The sequence below is a fragment of the Nicotiana tabacum genome, chromosome 13, assembly GCF_000715075.1.
Source record: "Nicotiana tabacum cultivar K326 chromosome 13, ASM71507v2, whole genome shotgun sequence".
NCBI lineage: Eukaryota > Viridiplantae > Streptophyta > Magnoliopsida > Solanales > Solanaceae > Nicotiana > Nicotiana tabacum.
Window position 1 is genome coordinate 128378341 of NC_134092.1, and position 15495 is coordinate 128393835.

The 15495-nt window shown below is 38.3% G+C and overlaps 1 protein-coding gene across 1 annotated transcript; it reads right to left on the reverse strand.

Moving 5' to 3' along the window:
• Window positions 1-3873: 3873 nt before the first annotated feature.
• LOC142168356 (uncharacterized) lies at window positions 3874-5967 on the reverse strand. Its single transcript, XM_075229035.1, has 5 exons — window positions 5842-5967; window positions 5403-5749; window positions 4620-4849; window positions 4147-4529; window positions 3874-4101 (listed from the first exon to the last, which is right to left on the reverse strand). The coding sequence occupies exons 1-5, from the start codon at window positions 5965-5967 to the stop codon at window positions 3874-3876; spliced, it is 1314 nt and encodes a 437-aa protein (XP_075085136.1).
• Between the last annotated feature and the right edge of the window lie 9528 nt (window positions 5968-15495).

Below are 15495 nucleotides of genomic sequence, written 5' to 3' on the forward strand. Positions count from 1 at the left end.
ACTACCCAATCCCAGCCCAATAACCTTTGAGCCCAAACCAAATAACCCCCCGACCCAACCAATTAACCAACCCGACCCAGAACCCCCAACTAATCGTGGCCATTGATCTCCGAGATCAACGACCCATATTATCTCGTCCCTTTTTAATTAACCAAACTCCCTTAACCCTAACCATACCTCACCGCCCGCCGCCCTTGAATCCTCTCATCTCTTATCTCTCAAACCCTAGCGTCTTCCCCAAAATCTTCTCCCCTAATCCCACCGGACATGGGGTTACATGGCTGTTTCTTGCCATGTTCTACTTCCCCCTAGTACTGGAACCTTCTATATACCGCTTGCCCAAACATGGCAAGCGGATTTCATCAACTTCGAACCAAAGCTGGTTCAGTTCCTTGGCCTATTTCCATCTATGTTCATTCTTGTTCTTTTATGGTATGAATCTCTGTGTATTTCCGTGATTCCTACTCACCCTAAAATTAGGGTTTCAGATTCCTTTTAAATCGAACCAAATCTGGTTCGATCCTTTGATTTTAAAAGGCATTTCTGTCTATGTTCATCCTATTCTATGCAACGTGTGATTTTTACCTTTTATTTATTTATTAGATTTTTGCCGATTTTATATTTTCCCTAAAATTAGGGTTTGAGATTTTCTCTCTTTTCCTTACTGATTTGATTGCATGTGATGATTCTTTCCTTTCTCGTGCTTGATTGATGATTTTCCTTGTTTGAATGTTAATTTCTACTACTATATAAACCCCTCCCCATTCCCCTTTTGAGACAGACTAGAATCGTGAAGGTTTACAAAAAAAACTGAAGTTATCGCGTTTTTTTCTCTAAATATTCTTGTTCTATATTCTGGTTCCTGGCCGGCTGAAAGCCAAGGCCAGAAATTATGGGTTCTTTCTCTTTCGTTGATATTCATAACACAACGGGCTTCCTTTCTTTTTTGTTTCATTTAACCGGTGAGTTACCAAATCTTTGTCATTTCATTCTGATTTACCTGTCATTAACATGAGTTTTCACTTCTGAAGATTTTCATTCCATGTGTTACTTTAGTTTTAGGCTTTGCTAATCTGAATGCCATTACGTTTGTAGTTTGGGACATGTTTATACCTGAGTTGATTAATTTCTTTTAATTCTGCCTAGCCTATATGTTATTGATAGCCACCCCTCTACTGTTTAAAATTGTTGCTGGAACATGCTCCCATATCCTCTTTCTATGGATTAGTTGACTAAGTATGCGTATATAAGTATATAGCACAAGTTTGTTTCTGAATTTGTTGTGATGACATGTAGCATGTTTTGATCCTGCTTTCACCATGCCTTGACTTCCCCAGTAATTGCCCTAGTCCTGTTAAGTTCTTATTGATATGATTTCTTCTTGTGATACTAGCATTCTACATTTAGCATAATCTGAACTTTTTACCATAAGTTTGTGCACATCAATCCTGCAAACCTGTTTTGGTAACATATGTATTATGTGTTGAATTTGTTCTTTTAAAACTTTGCTAAAGTCTGTTCTTAAAACCCAAGCATGCTCTATTACCTGTTTTTTTCATGTGCTCAACTTGAATATGTTTGTATCCCTCAGTGTGGTCCCTTAATCTCATTTTATTCCTTTACTACTTGGTCTCTTTGAGTTCTTATTCTTAGCCGGCTGAAAGCCAAGGCTACTTAGGTTCTGTCCTTTGACCTCCCTAGTGTGAGCACTGCTCAGGGTCCAATTGAGACCCTTGTGAACTCTGACTCACTAGGATTTGATCCCTAATCCCTCCTCTGAACAATTCTTGTTAACCACCCTAGTGTGAGCATTGCCCTGGGTTCTTGAAGCCCTTGGGAACTCTGACACACTAGGGCCTTGGTTCTATATGCTCAACTTTATCTTGTGCTCACTGGGTGAGTCATTCAATTCCTGGTTGTTGTATGTCTATGAGTGTGTAACTTGGAGACTGTTGTGATTTGTGAGAATAAAGGCCAGGCCTGTCCAGGTGTATTTTGGGCCTGTTGTAGGCTCCATATAGTTAGTCTCCTATGTAATTCATGCTATTCATTCTGGGTTTGTAATAATTATTGTAATAATATTTGGGGTATTAGTGAAATTGGGAAAGGGATTTTTATCTTATATTTGCAATAAGGAGTAGAAATCCTGCCTATAGGTCCAACAATATGTTAACATATGTGATGTGTTAGAAATTATGCCTATAGGTACTTTATTATGTTCAGTCATTATGTGATAGCAGCCATGTCCATAGGGTCAATGCTTGGTTCAATTATGTTATGGTATGATCCAATATGTATGCAAATTTCTGTTTACGCACTGTTCTGATCAAATTATAGAAACCATGCCTATAGGAAATCACACACTTCACTTAACTTGTTTAATGCCTGCACATTATTCAAAAGCATGATCGTTTGACTAAATGTCTTACCTGCTCTTATGTCTACTTCTGTCCGATTAATAGATATCATGCCTATAGGGAATGAATGCTAATAACAACCTTTTCAATCTGCACCATGCTCAATAGATATCATGCATGTAGGATTTTAATTATTTAAATTCGCTATTGCATCATACTGTCCATCTAGAAAGTATGCTTATAGGAGCTAAATATGTATAAAATTAGCTCAAACTGTCAACCTTTAGAAAGCATGCCTATAGGATCTAAATATATGAGAATCAGTCCCAATCGACAGTCTCTAGAAATCATGCCTATAGGACCTCACTACTCGCTCTTCAAATGTTGTTATCCACGCGATTATTAGGAGGCATAAGTAATTTTGAGCATTTCCAACTGGTTTATTGTCCCTACTGTGTATAATCACTTAGAGATCATGTCTATAAGTTTATTAACTTATAACATGTAGTCTCAATAATTAACGTGTAATACCAAATACTCCTAAACTGTATAGTCGCTTAGAGATCACGTCTATGGGTTTCATAACCCCCTCATAATCTACAAATTAGTTAACTTGGGGCAGCAGCACCACATATACAACATTGAATTCAGCATCACATAGAGATCCTGCCTATAGGATTCTGCAAACTTATCAAAATATGCAATCTGTCAATGTTAATCAGTTTGGCGTGCAATTGTTATCTAGATGCGGAGGCTAACTTGAGCCTTTATTTGCTTATAAGTGAAAGTCCTAAATGTTTTGCATGTCGCCTAGTATTTTTTCTTTTGAGCAACCTAAGTTAAAGTCTAGAACCACCCTGAAATAGAGGTCCAAATGCCTCCTGGACCATAGGCATGGGACGGGTAGTGCACACATAGGGTACGACTTATAATTAACTAGTACGCTTTAGGTAAACAACTTAAAGATAGTAATAGGGTAGCAGGAGATGATAGTCTGTTCCCGTTGAATAATATGAGTAACACCCCATCTTGAGGGAGTTATGAAGTATTATTTATGTTGCACGGGGTGATCCTTTAGGCTAAAAAATATAGGACCCCCCCTTTCTTTATATATCCCCCCATTCCTATTAAAATATTTATTTATTTGTCCAAACTATTTCTTTTCTCTTAGACTAATTCACATAATTCGAGTTCGGCCGGGATCCACCGTTGTGTACCTCGAGGAGTGCCTAACACCTTCTCCTCGAGGTAATTTGAGCCCTTACCCGATCTTTGGTGATGCAAACTAGCAAACCCCAGTCATTTACAAATAGGTGCCCTAACGCACCTTAATCCGTTAGGTGGCGAGTCTCTCTTTTGAATAACCCTTCCTTTAAAAGAGTTGTCATGACATCGAAGCTCGACTTTCACGAGAAAAAGGGGGCGCAACAAAGAGCACTCAATCAAATGATCGTCTATAGAGTGTATTCTTGTAATAAAGAAAATGAGGGGCTCTCCTTCGAATTTCTGTCTTCCTTCAGGGATTTTTTGGCAATATCCCATAACAAAGATAATCGATTAATGGTTGTCGCCAATCTTCAATTTCAACCTCAAGAACAGAAGCAAGATGCTCAACTTCACTTTCTTCTTCCTCATAGTCATTTGGTGGAGGAACTACCCATCTTTGGCAAATAATGACTTGTGTTTGATCAGGCAAAGGTAATGTAGAAGCTAAGGCTGCTAATGCATCAGCTCTCTTATTTTCCTTTCTCGGCACGTGTTGAATAGTTACCTCTCCAAGTCAACTTACCAATATTTGAGCATATTTGTGATATGGCACCAACTCTGGCTTCTTGACCTTATAGCTACCCAAAATATGATTGATCACTAACTTGGAGTCTCCAAAAACTTGTAGTTGCAATTGTTTAATATCCACAGCCATTTCAAGCCCAAGTATGAGCGTTTGATATTCAACAACATTATTGGAGCACCATTGTGTCAGAGTGAAAGAATATGGAAAAACTTCTCCTTGAGAAGTGATAAACACTAATCCAACGCCAGCTCCTTCACGATGTGCAGCGCCATCAAAATACATCTTCCAAGGAGGTTGAATTTCTATGACCATTGCATCTTCATCAGGCAATTCATCAGACAACTCCAAATCATCTGGAATTGGATGGCCAGCTAGAAAGTCTGCTAATGCATGTCCTTTTACCGCATTTTGAGGAGCATACACAATTTCAAATTATTGAAATTAGAGGTACCACCTCGCTAATCGATCACGTAGGACTGGTTTAGACATGATAAACTTGATAGGATTCGCTCTTGAGACGAGTCGCACAATGTGAGCTTGGAAGTAATGCTTCAGCTTCTGAATGGAGATGACAAGTGCCAAACATAACTTCTCAATAGGTGAATACTTGATATCATTTGGCGTCATCATCCTACTCAAGTAATAAAGTGCATTTTCTTTGCCTTCATTATTTCCTTGAGCTAGAAGTTCTCCTACTAACCTTTCATGTGCTGAAATGTATAATATTAATGGCTTTCCAGGTATGGGGGCTGCCAGTACTGGAGGTTTCATCAAATAAGACTTAATTCTTTCAAAATCATTTCTGCAAGCTTAGTTCCATTCAAAAGGAACCCCTTTCTTCATGAGGCGACTAAATGGTTGGCACTTCAAGCCAGATTCAAAATAAATCTTCTAAGATATGCCAACTTACCTTGTAAGCTTTTTAATTCATGAATATCCTTAGGCTCGGGAATTTTCAAGATAGCATCCACCTTAGCTTGATCAATTTCGACACCTCAGTGTCGAATAATAAAATCGAGGAACTTCCCAGAAGTAACTCCAAAGGCGCACTTTAACTGATTCATTCTGAGTTGGTATCTCTGAAGCCGTTCAAATACCATCCTCAAATCTTGCAAGTGATCATCTTTCTTCTTTGACTTTACCACCAAGTCGTCAACATAACACTTCACGTTTTTGTGAAGCATGTCATCAAAAATATTTTGCATGGCACATTGATATGTGGCACCAGTATTCTTCAAACCAAAAGGCATTACCTTGTAGCAGTATATACGTGAAAGGCAGTAAGTTTTTCATCCTTCAGTGCCATGCGAATTTGATTATATCCAGATGAACTGTCCATGAAAGACATCGCCTCGTATCCAGTCGTTGCATCAATCATGAGCTCACAGATAGGAAGAGGAAATTCATCCTTAGGACAAGCGTTATTTAGGTCACTAAAGTCAACACAAACTCGGATTTGGCCATTCTTCTTTCTTACATGGACGATGCTTGAAATCCTTGTAGGATATTTAACTTCAGAAACAAAACCAACCTCAATAAGCTTGTTAACTTCGGTTTTAATCAAGGGAACCGGTTCAGGTCTAAAGCGACGTTGTGCTTGCTTCACAGGACGAGCACCTCATTTACATCAAGGTAATGAACAACCACCTTGGGGTCTAAACCTGGCATTTATTTGTAGCTCCAAGCAAATACGTCTTTGAACTCCTTAAGTAGCTCAATATATTTTCTCTCTTCATCACCAGTTAAGGAGGCACTTACATATGTGGGCTTTGGATCTTCAACTACTCCGAGATTGACTTCTTTTAGTGCATCAATCATTGTCTTCACCCCTTCTTCAAGATAGGTGGTGCATTTTTAGCGTCTTCATCCTCTTGAGGATCACCATCATTGAAACATATGTGATTACATACATGAATATCAAGGCACTCTTCCTCGATTTTCGCATAAGATGAAGCATTTTGTTCGTCATGAATGATGATATGATATGATGACCCCACACTTTCTTTATCTTCCTCTAGTTCTTTAGTGTGGACTCTTTGACGACCTCTTCGCACGAAACTATAAGTTTGGTCTCTTGCCTCATTCTAGAAGGAATCAGGCTTGGGCAGTCTATGGTCAAAATCTCCTTTTTAGCGAAGATAGTTTCTCTAATCCTTCTATCACTTCCATGACGCTTGTTCTCCTTCTTCAGTGGTCCCAACCTATCAAAGACTGAGGTCCTTGGTTTCGCAAATCGATCAAACACAGAAGGCTTCTTATTAAGCGCCGTAGACACTTCTTCAGTAGTAATGTAGTTACAATTTTCCCTTTTAATGGAAATACGGATTGGCGGGGGTTGTTTGTAACCCAATCATTCACATGATTGCTTCAATGGGTACTCTTTCTTAATCATCATCTTTTGAGTAGGGCTTGAAGCTTCAGGCAGGAGCTTTCCCAACTTGGATGGTTCATTGGGATCATATCCAGCTTTTGCTAACAACTTGTAGGCGTTTGGGTCAAAGCTCTCATTTGTGCGCTTTGCAGGAAGTGCTAGATTTAGAAGCAAATTGTGGTTTGATGATTTGACAAACCCTTTTAGCAACTTTGTAGACGACTTAATTGCATCAATTCACTTGATAGGAAGGGTCAAGTCTCCTAACACATTACCTTGTAGTTCAGAAGATAGATCTTCAACCTTCCTTGCCTTTGGGACATAGTGAAGAGCATGAGTCACTTTCTTACTTGAAGATGCCTCATTCATCTTGTTCCTATCATAAAGCACCTGATCTTTTTCAACCGTAATATTTGCCTTGCTAGTTGTGACATCAGCCTTCTTTGCAATACTTTTGGTTGGCGTCACGTCATCAACTTTAACCTCCTTTGAGATATAATTCTTTAAGTAGAATTTCGCATCGGCAAAGTATGATTCAGCCTCGGTAAAAGGGCTTATCATCAACAAATATCTTCTTTTCGACCCCATCTTCACAGTACTTCAAGCACTGATGGTAGGTGGATGAAACCACTTTGTTCTCGTGTATCCATGGCCTTCCTAACAAGATATTATATGAGGTCTTTGCATCGATCACGTGCATACATGCACTCGAATGCAAATCTCCCATATTTAGTTCTAATTTGATAGCCCCTATATCTCTTTGCCCCCCTTGATTGAACCCTTAAATCATCAAACAGCTTTCACATAGTTCATCCATCGGTATGCCAAGCTCTTTGACAGTACGAATTGGGAGAATATTGACGCCAGATCCATCATCGATCAAGATTCTACTTATTCTCTGTTCTTGCACAAAGCCAACCATGAATATGGGACGATTATGGTGTGTTTCACCAAGCAAAAGATCATCATTAGTAAATGTGATTTTTGCATCACAAATGTCCGCTTCTTCAAAATTCTCAGTGAGTTTTTCAGGCAAGGGAGGTGGCAGCCATGATGGATCCTCCTTCTTTGTCTTTTCTTCATCTATATTACAACATGAGCTCTTGATATATTCACGGCAAGCTTGCGGGTGTAACCAGCTTAGCAGAAATTCATTCAATGTCACTGGACGACGTGGACTTTGATAGTGATTCTCCGCCATTTTTGCTTTCTTCCAATTCTTCTTTATCATTTTCTTCTTGGGTTTTTTCACCATTTTCCCCCTAGTCAACTGCTTATTTGATTCCCTTTGTGAATTTGTCTTGCAGAGTCTCCGCCGAGTCATAAGAATCCAACCTTCATCATCAGTTTGATCATCACGTGATTCACCTTCCTCTTGAGATCTTTCCTCCACTATTAGTTTATACACTATAGGGAGAAGCAATGGTTTGCTCACATCGATAGGTTCAAAGTCACCAAATTTAACCATATCTGGTGATGATATAGTTTGGATGCCATCACATTCATGTACTTCGACAAAATTGCAAAGGAAAATGGAATCAAGTGAACCAAAAACGAAAGAGACTTTATTCGAACTGTCTTTCTCATCCTCAAGCAAGATTTTTTCCTTCAGCGGCCAAGTCTATGACTTTCTCCTTGAAGACAAAGCACTTTTCAATAGGGTGGCCAATCAACCGATGATACTTGCAATAATTCGGATCATTAGTCCTTCCAGCTTCATCTGGCCGCTTCATTTCAGGTAACTCCATGAGTTTCAACTCAAGGAGTTCTTCAAAAATTGCTGGAACATCAGAGTCCAAGAATGGATATTCTTTCGCTTGCATTTCCTTCAGTGTTAATTTCCGGCCAACTTTATCCTGTAAGGACGTTGTCTTCACACTTTGCTTCTTACTCACTTTTGTAGTGACCTTTAATGACGAGGTGTTAACATTCATTGATTCCTTGCTCTCAGACTTCGGCACGAACTTGCCTCTTTTCTTTATTTCTTGTTTATCTTTCATTTTACGAGGTTCATAAACAGGTGGCCCTTGATTTCCACTTGAAGACATGCTTAACTCCATATCATGAGCACGTGTAGCCAATTCTTCAAAAGACTCAGGCTTGATACCATGTAGGATGTAGCGGAGTACCCAATGCATTCCTTAGATACACATTTCTATTCCAGAAGCTTCACTAAGTCTGTCTTTGCAGTTGAGGCTTGCATTGTTCCACCGATTGATTAAATCAACGATTGGTTCATCCTTCCATTGATGTATGTTTCAGAGTTCAACCATACTTACAGTGCGCCTTGTGCTATAGAAGCGATTAAAAAATTCATGTTCAAGTTGCTTCCAGCTATCGATGAAACCAACCTCGAGATCAGTGTACCAATCAAAAGTATTTCCTTTTAAGAAACGGACAAATTGCTTGACAAGATAATCGCCATAGGTTCCAGCATTACTACAAGTTTCGACGAAGTGTGCAATGTGTTGCTTTGGATTTCCTTTTCCATCAAATTGTTGAAATTTTGGGGGTTGATAACCTGCAGGCATCTTCAAACTATCAATTCTCGCAGTGTATGGCTTCACATATGCGAGAGAAGACTTGGCAGCAACATCGTACTTATCTTTGATGGTTCCCATGATGAAGTCTTCCAATTGGTCAATGGGAATAACCCCATCAGATGAAATCTGAAATTCTTTAGGAGTCGTTGTCTGCCTTGCAGATGAGTCTCCTTTATCTTACATCATTGGGAGCTTTCCAGGTGCATGACTTGAATCTCCCTCCATCATGCTTTCAACTTTATCTGCCAGCTTGACAATTTGATTATCTTGATCTTGCATATGCTTCGTCAACCCCTCAATTGCCTTTGTTAAATTTGCGAGTTGTTCTTCAACAGTTGAAGTGTTAGTCACCATTGCTTGGATAACTGTCGTGAATGGTAGAGCAAAGCATGGATTTTCTCTTTCACCATACTTTGAGTGGAACAACTCACGTAGAGTGCTTGGAGCAGATCCAGTGATCAAGACATCATCATCATCTTGTGTGATGAGATTCTTAGATCTAGATGTACTAAGTAGAGCCAATGTCTTCTCAACGATTTCAACAATGTTTTCTTTCTTCCAATTCAGTTGAAAATGATCTTGCCCCCTTTGAGGATCGAAAATCAAAGATAGGAACTGATGCAAGCTACATTTGAAATTCTTGTTGTCCCAGCAAGTTTGTCTTGTTCCTAGTGACAGGTCCTACGCTTTCCATAGTAGCATCCATCAAGTTTTTCACATCAGATGAAAACTTGGAATCTGTAGCCTTAGCAGTAGTGAGTTTGAAGTTGATCTTCTTAGGAGCCATTTCTGTGTTCTTGAAATTTGATAATTGAAAAGATGAGAGGTAGAGATTGTCCTACTGGGCGTGCCAGAAATTTGTAACAACAAATTTTCGCGTCGAGAAAAATAAATAATCAAGACAGGAAAATTGCGCAACAAATGTAGTATTTGATTTCAACAAATGAAAGTGTTACAATCTCTATGGTATTACTCTAATTCTTCAAGAATATAAACTATCTTGATGAGCTTGATTTTGATTTTGATTCAAGGGCTTGTAAAGCTTGGTCTTGGATCTCCTTCTTGAGCTTGAATTTGGATTTGATCACGAACAAGTAATTTGATCTTGAATGCCTTGGTATTTAATTTGGCTTCGTTCTTGATCTTGAACTTGAACTTGAACTTGTAGCTTGAGTGCTTGAACTTGTAGCTTATAGAGAAATTTGCGGTGTTTGATCCATAAGCTCTCTGTTTGCTTCTTGTTATCACTTCTGGTGTCTTCTAGCGTTATGAAGACCTCTATTTATAATTGTAGGGAGTGTTGTGGCTGTGCGATTTGATTGGTCCCATTTGAACTGACCAATACCATCCAGACACTTGGCACAACTCTATTGGTTGTTGATTTGACTTGGTATGCCACCCTCTCTTGACACATGGCATGATTTCATTAGCTCATTTATTAATCTTGGATTGCCACATCATTTGAGACGTGTCATGATTTTATTGGCTCGTTCTTTTGACTTGGATTGTTACATCACTTGACACGTGTCATGAGCCTGGGCTTTTAGATGGACTAATAGCCATTTGGACCTTGGGCCAATGAAGTGGACTTATCATTTAATTTGTCGTCAAATTAAATGAACTAGCCCAATACATATATATTTGATTTAAATAATTAGCCCATTTTACTAGCCATAATATTTGTATGGACTAATATCTTGAATTTAATATAGTCCAAATTATTTTATGAATTTAAATTTGATAAAATTTAAATGCTTACAGTCACGTCCTTAGGAGTCGTTTGGTTGCCGGTTAGAGTTATGCATGTATTAGTTATACATGTATTAGTTATGTAGATATTAGTTATGTATGTATTAGTTATGCAGGAACAAGTAATGTAGAGATTAGTTATGCAGGGATAAGTTGTGCAAGGTTGAGTTATGTTGGGATTATTTATGCATGAATTAGTTATGTGGAGATTAGTTATGCGGTAGTTATATAAGGATTAGTAATATAAATGTAATGTGAGTGCTATTTATTATTAGCTTACTTTATTTTATTAAAATTGTTAGTATAGTTTAAATATATATTTTTAATCAAAAAATACAAGTTTGAATAAAGGGTATTCTTGTCATTTTGTATTTTAATGCAAGTATTACTAATACACATATAAGTTATTATACCTTCTACCCTGCATAAATAATATATAGATTCCCTCATAACTTGTACATGTATTAGTTATCCGGAAAAGAAAAACATGAACAAAACATTGTATTAGCAATGCTATATTTTATGTGAAAAAAGAGGAAAAAACAACCAAACATCGTATAACTTATGCTAGCTTCTATGTGGAGATTATTTTTTTTCCATTCTTTTAACCAAACAATGTATAAAGTTATCCTAGTTTTAATACATGGATAACTCCTCTCTAACCGGCTACCAAACGACCCCTTAATTGTTAACTAAGTATACGTGTGGTACTTGACAACTCGCTCACGATCTTGCACAACTTGCTCACGTTCTTGCTGTGCCAAGTCAACCTTACCACACTCAAGATCACTAAGGGAATATTAGAACACAAGAGAATTGCCAAAGAAAGCTTTTGTATTAGAGAGAACTTGATTGTTTTGCTTGTTGAATTACAAATGAATGGCCCTTTTATATACTAGTCTCCTATGGGCTAGTGTGTAAATATTAATTGTTACAAAGGTCCTTAATATTTACAAGAAAAGGGCTTTCTCTAGAATTTTTTACAAGCCTAGAAGATTCCAAGGACTTTCCTAGAAAATCCATAGGATTCTAAGGTTTTCCACAATGAAATTTCCATATTTTTCTAGAACCTTTATACATGTGCTAGTATATTTCAATATTTCATATGTAAGCTTTCCATATGGAAAAAATATATGCCAAGTGGCACCTACGTGGCATGATGACATGGCGGGTCATGACACTCCCCCCTCCACCCAATTTTGTGTCGCCCTCAGCACAAAGCATCGGCACGTACGCGCGCACCTCGCCTTGACATCGCCGGAAATCTTTTTCCATTAGCCACGATGCCCAATGAAGCGGTTCGCTTTCCCATGTTACAAGGTACTGGTCACCTTTCTTTTTGCCCCGTTTGTACTCTGGACGGCTAGCAAATGATGGCCTCGATCCTCCGCCTATCGGATGCCTCTCCTTGCTCTTGGCCAGAATCTTTCCATGACTCAATCAAGTCTAGCAGCTTCTCAACGGGTCTATGCTTACACTCCCTACTTGGTTGTCCTCCGTGGTCCTAGACTCCCAGTCTTATAAGACTGGAAAACTTGACTCCTCTGCTTGATGCATCGTCTAAGTCTGATAGCATGTCATCACTTTATAACTCGCCCTCCACTTCAACTATGTCTGCCCAACATTTTTTTGATGTCACCGTGCTCCATTTGCTTGGTGCCAAGATAGCTTTGGAATCCCCTACTTTCGGCTTAGATTCCAAGCACATTCCCCCAATGCAGGCGGTCCCTCCCATGTTACCCTTGTATGCCTGGGCAAAGTTCCCGATCATTGCTGCAAGCTTCCCCAACTCTGGGCATTCACTTGCTCGATGTGATCCTTTACAGAAGTAGCACCCTCCCTTAGGCACGTACTTGATACCATCTTCCGACCTCTTGCTGTTTCTCTTGTACCCTGTCTATTATGGTATAGCCCCTTGTCATTGCCCTTGTATACCTCGGCTATGCCTTTCCCGTTGTCCTTATCATGATCTCCCTCACCCCTCTCGGCGTTGCCTTCTTTGGACTTGGCAGGCTCCATCTTGAAGTTAACGAGTGACTTGGCTACCATTATGGCCTCGTTTACGTTGGCTACTTGGTGTCTTCTTAACTCCTGCTTTGCCCAATTTTGCAACCAATCTATGTATTAGAAGAGGGAATCTCCCTCGAACAATGACGAGATTTGCAGCGTTAAGGTAGTGAACTCGCACACATACTCCCGAATTGTGGCCATCTGTCGGAGCTCCCTTATCTTCCGCCTAGCCTCATACACCACATTCATCGAGTAGAATTGCTCTTCAACTCCTTCTTGAACTGCTCCCACGTCTCAATTTTGTATATTACATTCTCCATGCCAGCACACTTTCGACACCACCATAATGCGCCAACCTCGGTCAAGTACATTGAGGCGTTGTGTACCTTAACAACTTCGTCATCCTCCTTGACTACCTTAAAGTACTTGTCCATCCTCCAAAGTAAGTCTGCCACCTCGCGTGCGTTCCGTGCACCGCCATACTGCTTTCGCTTAGGGACCTTCACATTGGTCCCTGTTGCAAGTACCAAGCCCTTGGTAATTCCGACCATGGTTCCCTATAAAGCTTCCTTCTAGCAATCTATTGTATTCTTTCTAATATTCCTTTAGTCATAATATTGGCTATGATACCACGTTGTCACATCCTTAGTTGTTAACTAAGTACACGTGCAACACTTGACAACTCGCTTATGATCTTGTACAACTTGCTCATGTTCTTGTTGTGCCAAGTCAACCTTACCACACTCGAGATCGCTAAGGGAATATTAGAACATAAGAGAATTGCTAAATGAAGCTTTTATATTAGAGAGAACTTGATTGTTTTGCTTGTTGAATTACAAATGAATACCCCCTTTATATACTAGTCTCATACGGGCTATTGTGTAAATATTAATTGTTACACAAGTCCTTAATATTTACAAAAAAAGGGCTTTCTCTAGAATTCTCTACAAGCCTAGAAGATTCCAAGGACTTTCCTAGAAATTTCATAGGATTCTAAGGTCTTCCATGAGAAATCTCCATATTTCTCTAGAATCTTTCCGCATGTGCTAGTATATTTCATATGTAAGCTTTCCATATGGCAAAAATATATGCCAAGTGGCACCTATGTGGCTTGATCACGTAGCGGATCATGACACGAGGGTATATCAGAAACAACATCTCTATATTCACAATATATGGATAAGGTATGCATACATCATACACATTATCTTCCGTAGATCCAACTTGTGGGATTTTACTGGTTATGTCTCGTCAGTGGTGCATGTAGAAATTATCATAAATGGTGTCAATATTCGAAAAACTGAACAAATAAATAAGTTGATGTAATGGCAATTGGTATCACTTTATATTCATACTAATATTTTAATTTTATTTACACGAAAAAATTTCGAAGTGCTTACGCTCTGTACTTGTCGTTGTTGTAAACGAATAACGTACAAACATTGTTAAATATGTCGACGCATATGCATAAGATGATTTATAACTACAATAGTCTTTTTTATTTGTTTTAGACAATAAATTTTTTTAAAAAAAATCTTAAATTTTGTGCCTAGTGCAAACAACGCCATATAAATTTAGAGGAGCAAATAGTTATTTAATGGCGAAATTACCATGAAGCAAGTCATTTCAAATACTTGTGAACCATCAAGTCCATCATATATACTTGTCACTAATTACAATTACATAGAAAATAAATGTAAAGATCCCCAAGAAAATTTATGAAAACTAGTACCATATCAGTTATCATATGACTCATGAGTTGTATCAAATTCATCATATGTTGTAATTTCTAGTGCTACTCTTCTGTTTTTCACAATTGTCAGGTTTGTGTTGTCGAAGCATTAGACAAGCATTTCATCTTAGTTCGGAGTTTACGCATAACAATTGAGCTTATGTTTTATGCACTAATAATACAAAAAATAATTTTTACAAGATTAGATTAAATTAATCTTTCACTAATACGTAGCCGATGGGCTTGTTTGGATGAATGTTGTGTCGGAAGTCGTGATTACATAATCACTTACGTCCATAGTATTATTAAGACAACTGGTCACCAGGAGTAAAGTAAACTCGGCTCCTGATTTAGCATTCATTCCAATTGTATTTGGAGAGGCAAGGTTGGACCGAAATTAGCAGAGATGGGTGGTGTGAGGGCAAAACTACAATCACTTCATGTTGCTTGCCGAGAAGTCAAATGTCGTGACGAAAGCAAGAAAAGAATGAAATTACGATTTTACCAACCACTTCGACCTAATCCTCCCGCTTCTTTACGCATGATATGATAACTCAAAAAGAAAGTAAGTAATCTATTAAATAGCAATAACATTATAAAACTTCTTTACACTTTTGCATTATCAAATGCATATATATACATGCTAAGTAATTGTTTTAATAAAAAGACCATATAAGGCAATCACATGCAGAAAACATAGTGCATACAACACTACTACAGTATGCAATTAAATTAAAGATGAGTAAGTACTCCATCCATGTCAATTTATGTCACATTCTATCTGTTTTGAACTGTCTTTTCACTTTTACTTATCACTTTTAGCATATAAAGAGAAGACAATTTATTTTTTTTCAGTTATACCCACAATATTAACTACTTATTTCAAATTATTTTCTCAAATCCATTAAAAATATGCATCAATTAATATGAGTATCATGGTA

Bases quoted from the DNA above. Each gene is read 5' to 3' on its own strand.
- LOC142168356 (XM_075229035.1), bottom strand. From the start codon at position 5,967: ATGATTGATGCACTAAAAGAAGTCAATCTCGGAGTAGTTGAAGATCCA. The intron at 4,850-5,402 runs GTAATGCCTTTT...AGCACATGAAAG, and splicing joins CACGTATATACTGCTACAAG to GTTAGTAGGAGAACTTCTAG. The intron at 4,102-4,146 runs GTAAGTTGACTT...GTGCCGAGAAAG, and splicing joins ACAAATATGCTCAAATATTG to GAAAATAAGAGAGCTGATGC.